The following is a 13,092-nucleotide window of genomic DNA, read 5'->3' as shown; positions in this document are numbered from 1 at the left end:
CAATCCACTGAGTGCTGGGATGGCAACACTGAGTCCAAGGGCAGCACCCCACGTATGTGCTCCTCCAAGGAAGGCATGTTCTCAGCTATCTCCTGCTTTTCCTCTGGGCCCAGTGGTATCACTTTTATCTTCAGGACACTGCAGAGAGCCATCACTCACTCCAGAAAATCAGGCAAGGCAATGAGAAGTAAGGGGAGGAAAGGCTGGGTGCGGATAGTGCACCCTGCCTGCTGCTCTGTAAGCTGCCCCCTCCCTTGGCACCCACACCAGCCACCCCTGTACACACCCCAGGGAGGACCCTGGAGGCAGCTGACAAAAACCATCTGGATGAAGAAACAGCATTGCTCTCAGCTATGGGGCCCTGTGAAGAGGAAGGAGCCATTCGAATTCCTCCCCTGACCAAACTGTCTGGCTGTGCAATACCCCAAGGGCTGTGGCACAAGGGATCTCGGAGAGATCAGACCACATTTCTGACTGTAACCAATAACAAGACCAACCTGCAGTGGTTTGTATGATTCAAGCACAAGGAATAGAACTTTTTATGCACCTGCTAACAAAGATGTCGCTTACACCCATGGCTGCATACTTGCACATTTGCATTGACCACAGGTATATACAAACTGGCAGCTGTCTGCAGCTTCTGGAGGGCCACCAAGGTGATCTTGTGGGTTAAGAAGCTTGATCATCCCTCTCTCCCCCTTCTTTGAAGGCCCCAAAGGAACCATCTGTCATTGTCATCACACCTAATAAAAGTCTGGTTTATTCATTTCAAATTGTCAAAACATACTTTGTAAAAGTAATGAGATGATCCAAGTCCACTTGTTCCAACACAACACACAATTTGGTTAAAGGAAAACTGTTTAGGAGATAGAGACACACAGAGTTAAAAGATTTTCTGGTCTTCATGCTGGAAAGGACTAGAGATAAACATGTGCCTTTAAGAAACCCCCAGCACTGATCGAAAACAAAAATTTCAGTGTGGAAACTTCCACTTTTTACAGGACACTCTTCATGCAAAACAGATGTTTAATGCAGGTTTGCAGAGGTGGACTTGCTCTGGCATGGAGTTTCTGTCAATGGAAGAATAAAATCTTTCCTCCCTCTTCCTTGTGGCCAGAGGTTTCGAGCACCAGAGCAAGGCAATGCTTGCAAGAGTTTGGGAGGATCAGGAGAACGACTTGCACTGAGCATGGTGGACCTGGCAAGCAAGAGCCAGGAAAGCACGAGCCACACAGACTGCCCAGACCCTGCCAGCCCCTGGCAGCGCTGATCCAGCCACCTCCAGCCCTGAGACAATGACAAGGGCACTGCTAAAGCTGACCCTGCCACCCTGCAAATCAACCACCTGGGAAAAAAAATTGCAGGATAGAGCACTTAGTTTATTAGACAGTAACGATGGTGTCAACATACACAGGTTGGTATATCAATCCTAATTTAAGGAAAGATAATTAAGTGCAGTTGCTCTTTGCACAGCTTCAGGAAGACTAATTAAAGCAGACAAGCATGTCTGCAGAGCAGTTAGTCTTTTTACCTTTAACAGGCCTTAAAATAAATGGCTAGTGCAGCAGTAGAGGTAAGATAAGTAGTTTGTTGGTGAGCTGGAATTACCGTCATGGTAATTATAACGTTCACAGATCACAGGATTGCAACAGCAGTTTGTTTTTCTTTGTGCAAATACATACATCTATGCAAAGGTATGCACAAGAATCAGCAGAGAAAATACTGTACAGTTGGTGCCTCAGGGTTTGGTACGATGCATAAATTTTTGCCAGATAACTGTTCAGTATTCAACATATGAGTTAGTTTAATGATAGAATATGAACACCTATGGCACAAGGAAATTACAAGTACCAGTGGTCAGGGCTCCTTCTTCGTTTGAATGGAAGGTATTTGGATCAAGATGAAGCATTGCAATTGTAAGCCATGGGCTCAGACTGTATTAGAGGCCAAGTTTCTGGCATGGCTGGTTCTGGGGAAAGTTTGGGTGTTGCCAATGTGATTTTCTGTAAAAGTAGCTTGGTGTTGCTGATAAGAGAAAAGCACCAGTTTGCACACAGTAGACAAAGCAGCACTGTGAAGATCCTCCTGAAACAACTCAATGGTCTTCCCAGCCAGCAGCACACAGATGAGTCAACTTGCCAGTGGAGCCCAGATTTTCACCACTAATAAATGCCAACAACCATGAAAGATCAGTCCAGAGAACTGCATGTACCCACAAGAGCATTAGAAAACATTTCATGAAGTAAGATGTTGTCCTTATCAGCTGATGTAACCATTTGCAGGAGACAGAAGCAAGTATGACCAAGCTATTCAGGAATCAGGGAAAGCAAAGGATGGAGGAACTTCATCCCAGGCACTGCGAACACAAGTCAGCCGGGCAGCAAACCCATGTCCATGCTCCTGTGTGCCACAGATCAACAATCCTGGTCCTGGCTGCAGCCACCACCAACTCAAGTCACTTGGGCTGAAGCCCCAGTTTTGCCTTTTCCCTGAACCAGGACTGATCAAGGATGAGGCTGTGGGCAGAATTTAGGTTGCCAAGTCTCATAAGAGAGAAGGAGAGAGCTGGATGCCTTTGCAAGAAAATCAGAGCACAAAAGAAATAGGCTGAGAAGGGATCCACCAAAAGTCTTCGAATAAGAAACCCAGAGACAGAAGCTGAAATGGAAGGAAAGGGAATTAAATGGAATAGAATAGAAATATTTCAGTTGGAAGGGACCAACAATGATCACCTGGTCCAACTGCCTGACCAGTTCAGGGCTGACCAAGTTCAAGTATGCTTTTAAAGACATTGTCCAGGCATCTCTTAAACACTGACAAGCTTGGGGCATTGACCACCTCTCGAGGAGACCTGTTACAGCGTTTAATCACCCTCTCTGGAAGGAAATGCTCCTAACATCCAGTTTAAACTTCCCTTGGTGCAGCTTTGAACCTTTCCCACGCATCCTGTAACCAGGAAGAAGAGATCACCACCTCCCTCTCCCCTTCTCTCTCTTAGGAAGCCGATAGAATTAAGGTGTCTGAACCTAATGACCTTATTCACCTCCCCATCTGGATTCCCTCCCATGGCTAACTTGCAGACTGAAGCAGTCTCCTGAGATGTTTACTGGTCATTCACGAAGACCAGCACATTCAAAACAACAACAAAAGAGAACAAAGAACACACCAGAAGCCACAGCACCCACTAGCCTGGAAAAGGTGACTGAAACCTTCTGTCTGGAATTTCAGCACTCAAACACTGCACAACTGAAGATTCAAGATGCTCAGTGGCTACCCACATGTTGACATCCCGCCCTGCCCCAGGCTCGGTGCTCATGGCCCACAGCCCCTCCAGTCATCCAATGGATCCTGAAGGACCAAACTGAATCTTTTGCAGAAGCATGAGCCTTTTCCAAAGCCCAGACTGCTGCAGCTGGAGGTGAGAGTAATGACCATCTTTTTGTTTATTACAGTTTCGGCAGTGCAAGCCTTCTTTAAACTTGACTATGTCAGTGGTAAGACATTTACAGTACGAGTGACTGCATGTCTAGACACTGGCAGTGCATTTACATTCTTCTAGGGACTCCTTAGATTGTCCTGTCCTCTCCACTTCGTGAGTACATACAATAGCCTGGTGGGAGTGAAAGCTCAGCCTCCTGGTTTACCCTTATTAACTCCAGCTCAAAGCTGGCATTTTAAAATTAAGCATAAAAGGCACTTTTAGAATCTTTAAGCTCTTCAGGTCATTTCTAAGACCCTGCTGAGCTCCATCTTGCTGAAGTTAAACAGAGACCATTTCTCAGAGCTGGAAACAGTTGTTTTAATTTGGGAACAGGCATTCTAGAGCTGTCAACTCACTCCAGTGAATGCTACTAACATTTTTTCACACAACAATCCAATTGTTATGGCAACCACAAAAATCAATCTTGTTCTTCAATCACAAGAAAACCCAGCTCAACCACGGTGTCTGTGCAGGTTTGTTATAAAGTGCCAATAAGCATGGGACCAATTCTGCCAATACTCGTCATTTAAATGGGATGAAGTACTCTTTCTCCAAGAGAAATTTCAGAGACCAGTCAGTGCCAGAACATTTTAGAAACTTCAACATTCCAGTCCTAAAGACATCTATTACATGTAGTGTCTACCACATTTGTCACAGTTGATGCTGGCAGATTTTAGTTAAAACCCAAGAGTGGCTGCTTCCAAGACAGCCTCTTAAAAGGAATATATTTTAAAAATATGCCTGCTACAGAAGTACCCTGACAAATCTCTGATGGCACTCTGAATGCCCTGTAACACACTAACAAAGATACTTAACATATCACAAAACTCTTTTGGCATGATGCATAAATTTCAAAATGAACCAAAATTATAAAATAATTGGAAGTAAAAACTACCCCCTCCAAACACTGCATGTTAAAAGCCTCACAAAAATCCAGTACAGCATAAAATGCATTGAAAGCCCATCTAGCTAGTACTGTTCTTTTTAATTTCTCTATGTTTATGTTTTAGCTAATGTCCTGTTCTGGTTCAGAAAATAGACCTTGGTCCAAGAGAGCAGCTGACAATGACTCCTGATGTATTACACATCTACAACAACAAACTTCAACATTTTCACCAAGGCCTGTGCACTGGATTGCCGAACCAGAATCAATTACTCCTTCTATTTATCCTTCTAATATTTCCTCCATATTTATGGCCTCCAAGTAAGGGGGAAGACAGAAAAAAGAGCACTGCAGTCTTGTAACATACCTATATGGCTTGAACAGCCAATACATATATATAAAGGAGATCACAGTCTCTGGGAGACCAAGTACCAGCAGTATTTCCCACAAGTCATGCTGTAATTGTGCCACAAATATAATGAGTTCTCTGCACCTCCACTATCCCACGCAAGAAGGCAGAGTGTAATTGAAAATACACTTGCATTATATAAAATACCTCAATCATAGATGCACAGAGAAGAGACATTAGGTCATCCAACCCCCATAGGGCAGAGCGGGGCTACTCATGACGATACATTTGCAAGGACTTTCTCCAGGATGGTATTAAGCATCTTTAGTGATGGCGTTTCCAGTACTTTCTTTAGCAGTCTACACTACATTCTATTTTGGGTTGGACAGAAAAGGTTTCCTCTTTGCTTCACCTTACTTGTCCTCGTAACACGCCTTTCTATCCTCCCACCACCGTAAATGATTCTCACTTTTTCATTTTGGTCCACATATTTTTAACTATCAACCACTATATCTTTCACAAACTCCTAGTTTCAGTTTTGGCAAATACACATTGAACAGTTAATCCCTCCTTGTAAATCAATCCCTTATCTCCCAGAATATTGTTGTTAGTCTTTTCCAGACTGTCCCACTGCTAATCCATGCTGTGATATCTCCAGGACAACTGTGTCTCACACAACCTGCATGTGTGCCACCTATATTATGATTTATGGGTTGGTTGGGTTTTTTTTTTACAGAGTAAGGATCTGAGAATAACCTGGTAACAACGATCTAATCACCCAAAAACTTGAGGACAAATGGACAGCTCAAAACATGCTTCATGTCACTTCGAGTGGAGCCATGAGGAAAATACTGCTCCTTGTAACAACCAGCTCAGTCAGTTAGAACATGGTGCTACTAATGCCAAGGTTGTGGGTTCAATCCCTGTACAAGCCATTCACCTAGGAGCTGGACTCGACACTTTCTTCTACTCATCAAAACCCCATCTTGTGATCCAGTGGAATCTAGCAAGAAACAGACACATTCTCAAATTTATTTAACATTTTATCCTCATCTCCCTCTGTTATTCTCTCTTCATCCAGGCAGGAACACAACAGTACGTATAACAACCTAGGCACAAAAGTCAGTACTGTTTTCCACAACTAAGCAGATTCTTAATATGAGCCCCTCATCAGTCCAAGAAAAGTAGAGTTCCCCAGATTGCCTGGACAGCAGAAGTACCCAGAGCAGGTACAGTCATCATCACCACATTCTGGAATCAATCCTGTTATAGCGGGACTGGATCTGATATACTTTGACACCACTCAGTAATCCCTTGTATGCCATGTATCTCTCTATGGAGAACATTTAATTAGTCACAGAACAGCTCAGTGAGAGGGCAGAGATTATAATCAGGCCCTGTTTGTGTCTCCACTCCACACCAAGATAACATTCAGTTCTGCAGCAATATTGCTTATACGTTTGCTAAACAAGTCATTTCTCAGTTTCCATCAGAAATCAGAGCATTTTTACATATCCTATTATAGCTGAGTAAGGCTTGCTCTACTTAACTCTAGCTTTTTGTAGTGGAAAATCTCCAGGAAACAAGCTGTTTAATGATGTTTTATCTGACTTGCACTCATTTCTAACTCAAGTTGTCCACCTGCCTTGAAAAGACATCTGTTTCAGAGGTTGACTGCTTTCCTCTAACACCCTGGCACAGTCCAAGGCTGACATTTTTACCATCACCTCTAATTTTATCAGCCAATAATCTCCTCGAGCACCTACAGCAAAGGCCATGCTGACAAACCCTTACTGTACTCACTGCTAATCCCTGTTATCAGCTGTAACACTCCATGAGAAGGAAACAAAGTGGGCAGAACTGCAGTGCAGGTACCAACAGTGCTACAGAGCTTCCCTCACCAGCAGGCACAGGTACACAGCAGAGCACCTCTGCTCTTCTTCCCTTATCAACCAAAGAAAGGATGCCACATTTCTGAATGGGCAGCCAAAAATTACAATTTGGCCTTCAATAACTTGGATCAGTTGCAATTGAGGTCACATGCTGAAATACTGAGACGCAAATTTTAACTGAGAGCTTCATCGCATTCGAGCGCTTTGTCTGCCAAGAGCAAAGTTCATTAACTCTGCCCTGCAAGGGAAGCAAGTCAGCATTAATTGTCTCCTGCCAATGCAGTGGATCCTTGCTGTCCCTGGTCTGTTGCCCTCCAGGTCTTTTAGCCCTGTGGGAGGAAAAGACAGTCACACTGCCATTGAGAGGGACCTGGGCAGAGGAATGGGCTGATGGGAATCTCATGAAGCTCAAAGGGAAAAAGAGTCCTGCACATGGGGAGTAACTTGTGCACCAGTCCTGGATGGGGAACAACCAGTTGGAAAGCATCTTGGCAGAAAGGGACCTGGGGTACTGAGGGACAAGCTAAACATGAACCAACATGTCATTGTAGGACAGTTGAGCAACAGCCCCCTGGGCTGCATTGGGAAGTGCTGCCAGAAGGCCAAATGATGTGTTCCTTCAATCCCTCCCCTCTACTTGGCACTGATGAGACCACAGCTGGAGTGCAGTGTCCAGTTCTGGGCTTCCCAGTACCAGGAAGACATTGGTAAACTGGTGTAACTTTGCTGAAGGGCCTTAACAGTGATTAAGGAATCAGAGCATCCAACGAGAGGCTGAGAGAGCTGGGACTGTTCAGCTTTGAGAAGAGAAGGCTCAGGCAGGGAGATCTTATCAATGTGAAAATACACCTGATGGGAGGCAGTAAAGAAGACAGAGCCAGACAATTTCCAGTAGTATTCAGCAACAGGACAAGAGGCAATGGACACAAAACACAGGAGATTCTACTTAAAGGTGAAAAACACACACATTTTTCTGAACCCTAGAACGTGTTCCTCAGAGGGTTGTGGAATCTTCATTTTCTGAGACAGCCAAACCCCAAATGGACACAGCTCCAAGCAGCCTGCTCTAGGCTGACCCTGGTTTGAGCAAAGGGTTGGAGTAGATGATCTCCAGAGTGGCCTTCCAGCCTAAACCATTTGGTGATTCTCAGGAGCTCAGCCCTGCTCAGCTGAAATCAGTCAGTTTCTGCTCCACAGAACACATCCATCTTGTAGATATTTCAGAGTTCCCTGCCACAGCACCCTTTCTCTGCTCAGTATTTTTAGCTCATTGTTTTGTATTTTGCCAGCTGAGAAACTGCAGTTTGTAATTTTACCTTCAGCTTCATATTTCTTCTTAAAAGTGAATACAATGTCCTGTTTATAATAATAAAATCACTAGTTGGCAGGATGACATCAAATGGAAAAAGAGAAAGCAACTGGAAAATTTAGAGCAAGCAATTTTGAGTGCCAAGTTTCACATTTGTAATAGTCCAGCAGAGGTCAACAGGCTCACTTATTATTAGGCAAATGGTAAAGAAATAGATATCCTCTAGTTCTTCCATGTTAAACTATATAAACCATCTCTACTTGAACAGGTTTTAACACTTTCCAAAAGAGTGATGTTATATATTTTCCACAGTAACACCAACAATGGGAGACAAGCAAAAGGCAGAACTGCCTTGCAAAGAACAGCCTTTTTTCTCTCTCCAATATTTAGGTTTTTGTTTCCCACTATGATTGGACTTTCCTGGCTTTAGTTTCTTGTCCCAGTTAAGCAGTAAAGGAAACAAAAAGATATGAATGAAATTAGAAACATTTGGAATGAGTCTTAGAAATAGCTTTTGGGTTTCTTAGATTCCTGGCTACACCTCTTCAAACAGCCGCCTCCTCCAGCCCCCAGCTCCTGCAACCATCTCTGAAATTTGTATTTCCTTCTTTGCCCTGACCTCTCTTCTCTTCAAGGGCTATATTCTGTCCCACACCACTGAAACACTGTGCAAAGCAAAGCAAACAAGGAAATGAAAATTACATGTTGTAACACTGGAAAAGAACGGAAAATGGTTGAAACTTTGCACCCATCAACATTTGTCTCTGTGACAGTAATCCTCCAATGTTTCCCTAAAAGCAGAAACCAAACACTTCTCAAACTTCTAATGAAACAAATGCCAATTCCAGCCAACCTGAATAATAAAATGAGAACTCTGGCCCTATCTGTATTATCACATTTAAAGTCTCTGGAAGGGAAGTTTCCTCAATCACATCATCCTGACACTTCATGAACCTTCAGGCTCTCCGTAAAATGCAACTGCAGGATGCAGTGCCAACACCTAATACTTGCCTAGTGCTTTTCATTACAAGTTTTGGGTGCTCTTTAGAAACAAGTAAGCTGGAAGTGCCCATGAAATACTCATCTAATTTTACAAATAAACCCTTGCAGGTAAAAAACAGATGTCCATGGCAAAACTGTGCAAAAGTGGTAGAGCAGAGTGTTAAATCAGCTAAAACATTTCAAAACCATCTACGAGGTTTGGATCTTTTCTGCCTTAAGTAATATTGAAATATTATGTAAACCTTTTTTTGTGAGCTATTACTGGAGAAATGAGGAAAAAAAAGATCTCCTGGAAGCAATTCTGCACAGGCTGTGTAGGTGAGATCACAGTTGCTAAACAAACAGAATATGCATGGCAAGAACAGGCTTCCTGTAAAACTGAAAGACTTGCAGGAAGATCAAGGAACACATTTACAAGATGGCATGGACAAAATATCTTTCCCTCTTGCCCAGTCTTAGCAGTTGGTGAAACACATTGTCTCACTTTCCTCTAAAACCGCGCTCCCAAACACCTCCGGCACAGAACCTCTGCTCCGTGTTCCATACACTGACTCACAGACCCAACCACAATCGGGGCACTGGTCAGCAGAACACAGAAGTTGCCTTTTGAGAAGGAAAAGGTCACTTCCCAAGATGAAGGGAAACCAGGAAAAGTTATCTCAGAAAGAGGAAACACACAGAAACACAATGGTTTTTTTATGTCTCAGTTCCAAATCCCACAACCTTAATGCACGACACCAGAAAATCCACAGCCCTGTATTACAGAACTGGAGAGAATTTACTAAAGATGGAAGTATTTTTAAGCCAAACTCTTAATATGTATTTATTCCAGTCAGGTGAGCACTGTGTAAATTGAATTAGGATGAGCTATTTAGAAGTGTTAACATGGCTGTTTCAGGAAAAAAGATGAGTCTTTATTTCACTGTAATTTATTTGATATCATACTCTCAGACTACTGTACAGTAATCTGGGGAGCCTGAGAGACCAACACGCACAAAGTACAGCAAAGATGGACACTCAGAGAGGCAGGTGCCATCACATATGGTGTGAGCTCCCCTGGAAAACAAGGCACAACTCCCATGTGCACCCAGACCACGTGCCCAGGGTCAGGTGCCTTCCTCTGGATATCAGTCTACACCTGTGTGTACTGGCTCTTTGCAGGACACTGTAGACCACAGAGCACTTGTCAGTGATAATATGAAGGCTAATATCTGATACCAAGTTAAGGCCAAGAGATCTGGGATCTTGTCAAGAACAGTCTCTCCAGGTCTGATGGGTGAGATCAGAAGAGATGGCATCCAGGTCTCCAGCTGCCTGACTTCACTCAGCTACAATTCACACTGCATTTACTAATAAAACTCTTTTATTTCTGGGTAGATAAACCTCTTTCTGTGAGGAAACAACAAGGAAGACTCACCTGTATTTTTCTTTCCATTACTAGAAATCTCATGTTATCTCCACATGTGTTTAGACCACAGACTAGTTAGTCAGCAGTGTGGCAGTTGACATTAAAAGGATTAGTAAATTCAGCTCAAATAATTGTCTTAAAAACTTTCACTGTTAAATGTTTATATTCAAGAGGATCAAAAGGAAATCTACTTTGTAGTGTGCACTGTGGTCAGGAAGGGGCAGAGAGGGATTTAAATGGCTTAACTGCAAAACTGTTATCACCTTGATAAGTCCCAGTGTAATAATTCAGCAATAAAAGCAAGAAATGCACTTGGAATTTGTTTCCAAAACCAATTGTCTGACTGGAGACAAGTCAAGCTCTTTATTTGCTTAAAAGAACTTGGTCAGAAGAAACAGAGAATGCTACTGAACTGTAGTCAAGAATATAAAAATAAGCACTTTCCAGTGACTTCTGAACAGCAGCATTCAGTATCTTCTTTTTTTTTTTTTTTTTTTTTTCTTTTTGAAAGCTACTTGCAGCCTACAGTCTGGAACTGGTATCTGAGTGTTAGCACAAGTCAATCAGGAGTGTGATTCTCCACCAAATTACTCCATTGTATGGCAGTGGAAATCCAGAAAGCCGAAGCAGTCAGGAGCTGCAGGCTCCAGAGCAGGATTAGGTCCAAAGTAACACCTGGAGTGCAGGTACAGATACAGATGGCTGCAGTTTATCACCTGATCTGCTCAAGTTGCTAATGTCAATATAATAATGCCAATAACACAGATAAACAAAGAGAGGGAGGAGTTTGCTGCATATATACAGGTGCTTTCACCACTGCAGTGTCTTGTGGAATCAAGCTCATGGGGCTGCTTCACCTCTCCGATACACAAGAAGGCAATGAATTACTCCAGCTGAGACAGGATGCTCCAGCATAAACAAGGGTGGAAGTAGAACACACCATATATTCTTAATAATGCATTTATTGTTTTGTTTTCCTGCACCTTCCTTTATTTCAAAGTGAAGTTCTAAACAAGTTATTTTTCTTTGGCCTTTAAATCTTTTCTAGTAAGGATGTCTCTGAAATCTGACACTTTGAAGTGTAGCAAACCCACTAGTTTTAGGTAGTCCAGCACTATCAGAGAGTTGACCACTCAACAGACTGGAGTTCCTGAAAGCTGGTGGGAGCATCACTAAGTTGCAGGGATGGATAATGTGAGGTAGGTGGACAGCACAGAACTGCTGAGTTGCAGGGAGAGACTACATTTGCCAGCTGCTAACCTGACCAAGAGCCATCACAAACTCCACATGACACCAGCTCTTCAAAACAGGGAAATACGTTGAGACTAGACAGGAAAACACAGAGGACAGTCTCTACCTGTGCTTAAGTTTCAAAGTAACAATGTCCAAGATCATTTGATCTGCCAGGCATTCAGAAAATCTCTGCTATAAAACTACCACTAAAATACGTAATACATTCCAGACAAAAACATAAAGCTTTCAGAGTAGGTGCCAAACACCAAATTTTCAGTTTTCAATAGTTCTTTTGAGAAAAAGCCTCTTTGCCTCAGAAAACAGTTCTCCAAGCAACTGATCTTCTGGGTTTATAGGTACTTTCAAAAGTAGTTTCTTTCCATGCTTTCTAGCTCAGGTAAGGTATAATATGGTACATGTAACAAAGTCAGTGCCTCTACAAATGTTATGAAAACAAAACAGAACAGCACAACCCTGCACCAACCCAAGGAGGAGCGTCAGACTATGCCTTTTATCGTTACCTTAAATCTCTTCTTTTGGCCAGCTCTTCTGGTGAGATAACCCAGGGCAGGTTCTGGGGAAGACATTCCAGGGCTTCAGGAGAAAAGTCTGAAAAATCCACACCATACTCTGTCAGGATCCCTTCTGTTTCCGGCTCAATCTCTCCAGCCTGTCCAAGACTTTTGCACAACTGCCTGCAGAAAGAAAGAGATGCTTTTTAAAATGTCTAATTACTACTGTCATGTTGTTACTGTCCCCAAAGAGTGACTGCTGAGCCCTCAAATACACTCTTGCACCCATTCACTTCTCCCTGAGTTTTGGCAGAGGACTTAACAGGAATTCAGACCATACCATGACTTATGTCTGCTGGAGATGCAAAACACTCACCAGACAGTACCCTGGGCTGTTTCATGCATCTCATTTGAAGGAGATGTTTTATACTATTAGTTTTTTGCAGAGGTGAGAAAGTTTTCCAAATTTAGAGAAAAATACATCCAGCAGGGATAAGAAAAGCACAGCTTTCCACACAGGCAGCTTCATCTGGTTCCCTTGAGACTCTCCTTCCTCTTCTCACCACTGAAAAAGGTGACTCAGCCCACTACTCAAAACGAAGAACAGATTCACACCAGATCCCAGAGAGCTCTGCAAAAGACAGCTCCCAGGGAGCTCAGTACACTGCTCTCAATCCCAAAGGATACGCATCTCTGCTGGGGCAAACCAATGCCCTGTGAAGACAGTAGTGTGAAGAACCCTTACTGCCTTCCTTACAGGAGTCATACACATAGACGTGCCCACAGATCATCTTTCCAACAATTTTCCAGGCTCCTTCCAGGATCTAAGCATTCCCAGTAGTTGTTTGTCCCTCCCCTTTGGGATAAGCAGAAGCCTCTGAACCAGGACCTAACTGGAGACAAGCCAATGACCTAGAAGCAAGTCACAGACAGGGGAAATTGTCCCCCCATGCTAACAGCCCTTCATGAAGTATTCTGCACGTGTGAGGATGAGGCTGCTGCTCTGTTACGCTTAGAGAAAGT

General features: G+C 43.2%; 1 protein-coding gene across 4 annotated transcripts in view; it reads right to left on the bottom strand.

Annotated features, from left to right (window-relative positions):
- DIS3L2 (DIS3 like 3'-5' exoribonuclease 2) overlaps positions 1-13,092 on the bottom strand; it is a 182,863-nt gene that overhangs the window by 92,585 nt on the left and 77,186 nt on the right. For all 4 annotated transcript variants that reach the window (XM_027647397.1, XM_027647400.1, XM_027647401.1 and 1 more), the window contains one exon: positions 12,079-12,252. In XM_027647397.1, the coding sequence (XP_027503198.1) occupies positions 12,079-12,252 (174 nt within the window). The remainder of the gene's footprint in view (positions 1-12,078; positions 12,253-13,092) is intronic.

Source organism: Corapipo altera, unplaced genomic scaffold, assembly GCF_003945725.1.
Source record: "Corapipo altera isolate COAL_440 unplaced genomic scaffold, ASM394572v1 113, whole genome shotgun sequence".
Taxonomy (NCBI): Eukaryota; Metazoa; Chordata; class Aves; order Passeriformes; family Pipridae; genus Corapipo; species Corapipo altera.
Note: the sequence above shows the minus strand (reverse complement) of the source record. Positions and strands in the feature narration are given on the sequence as shown.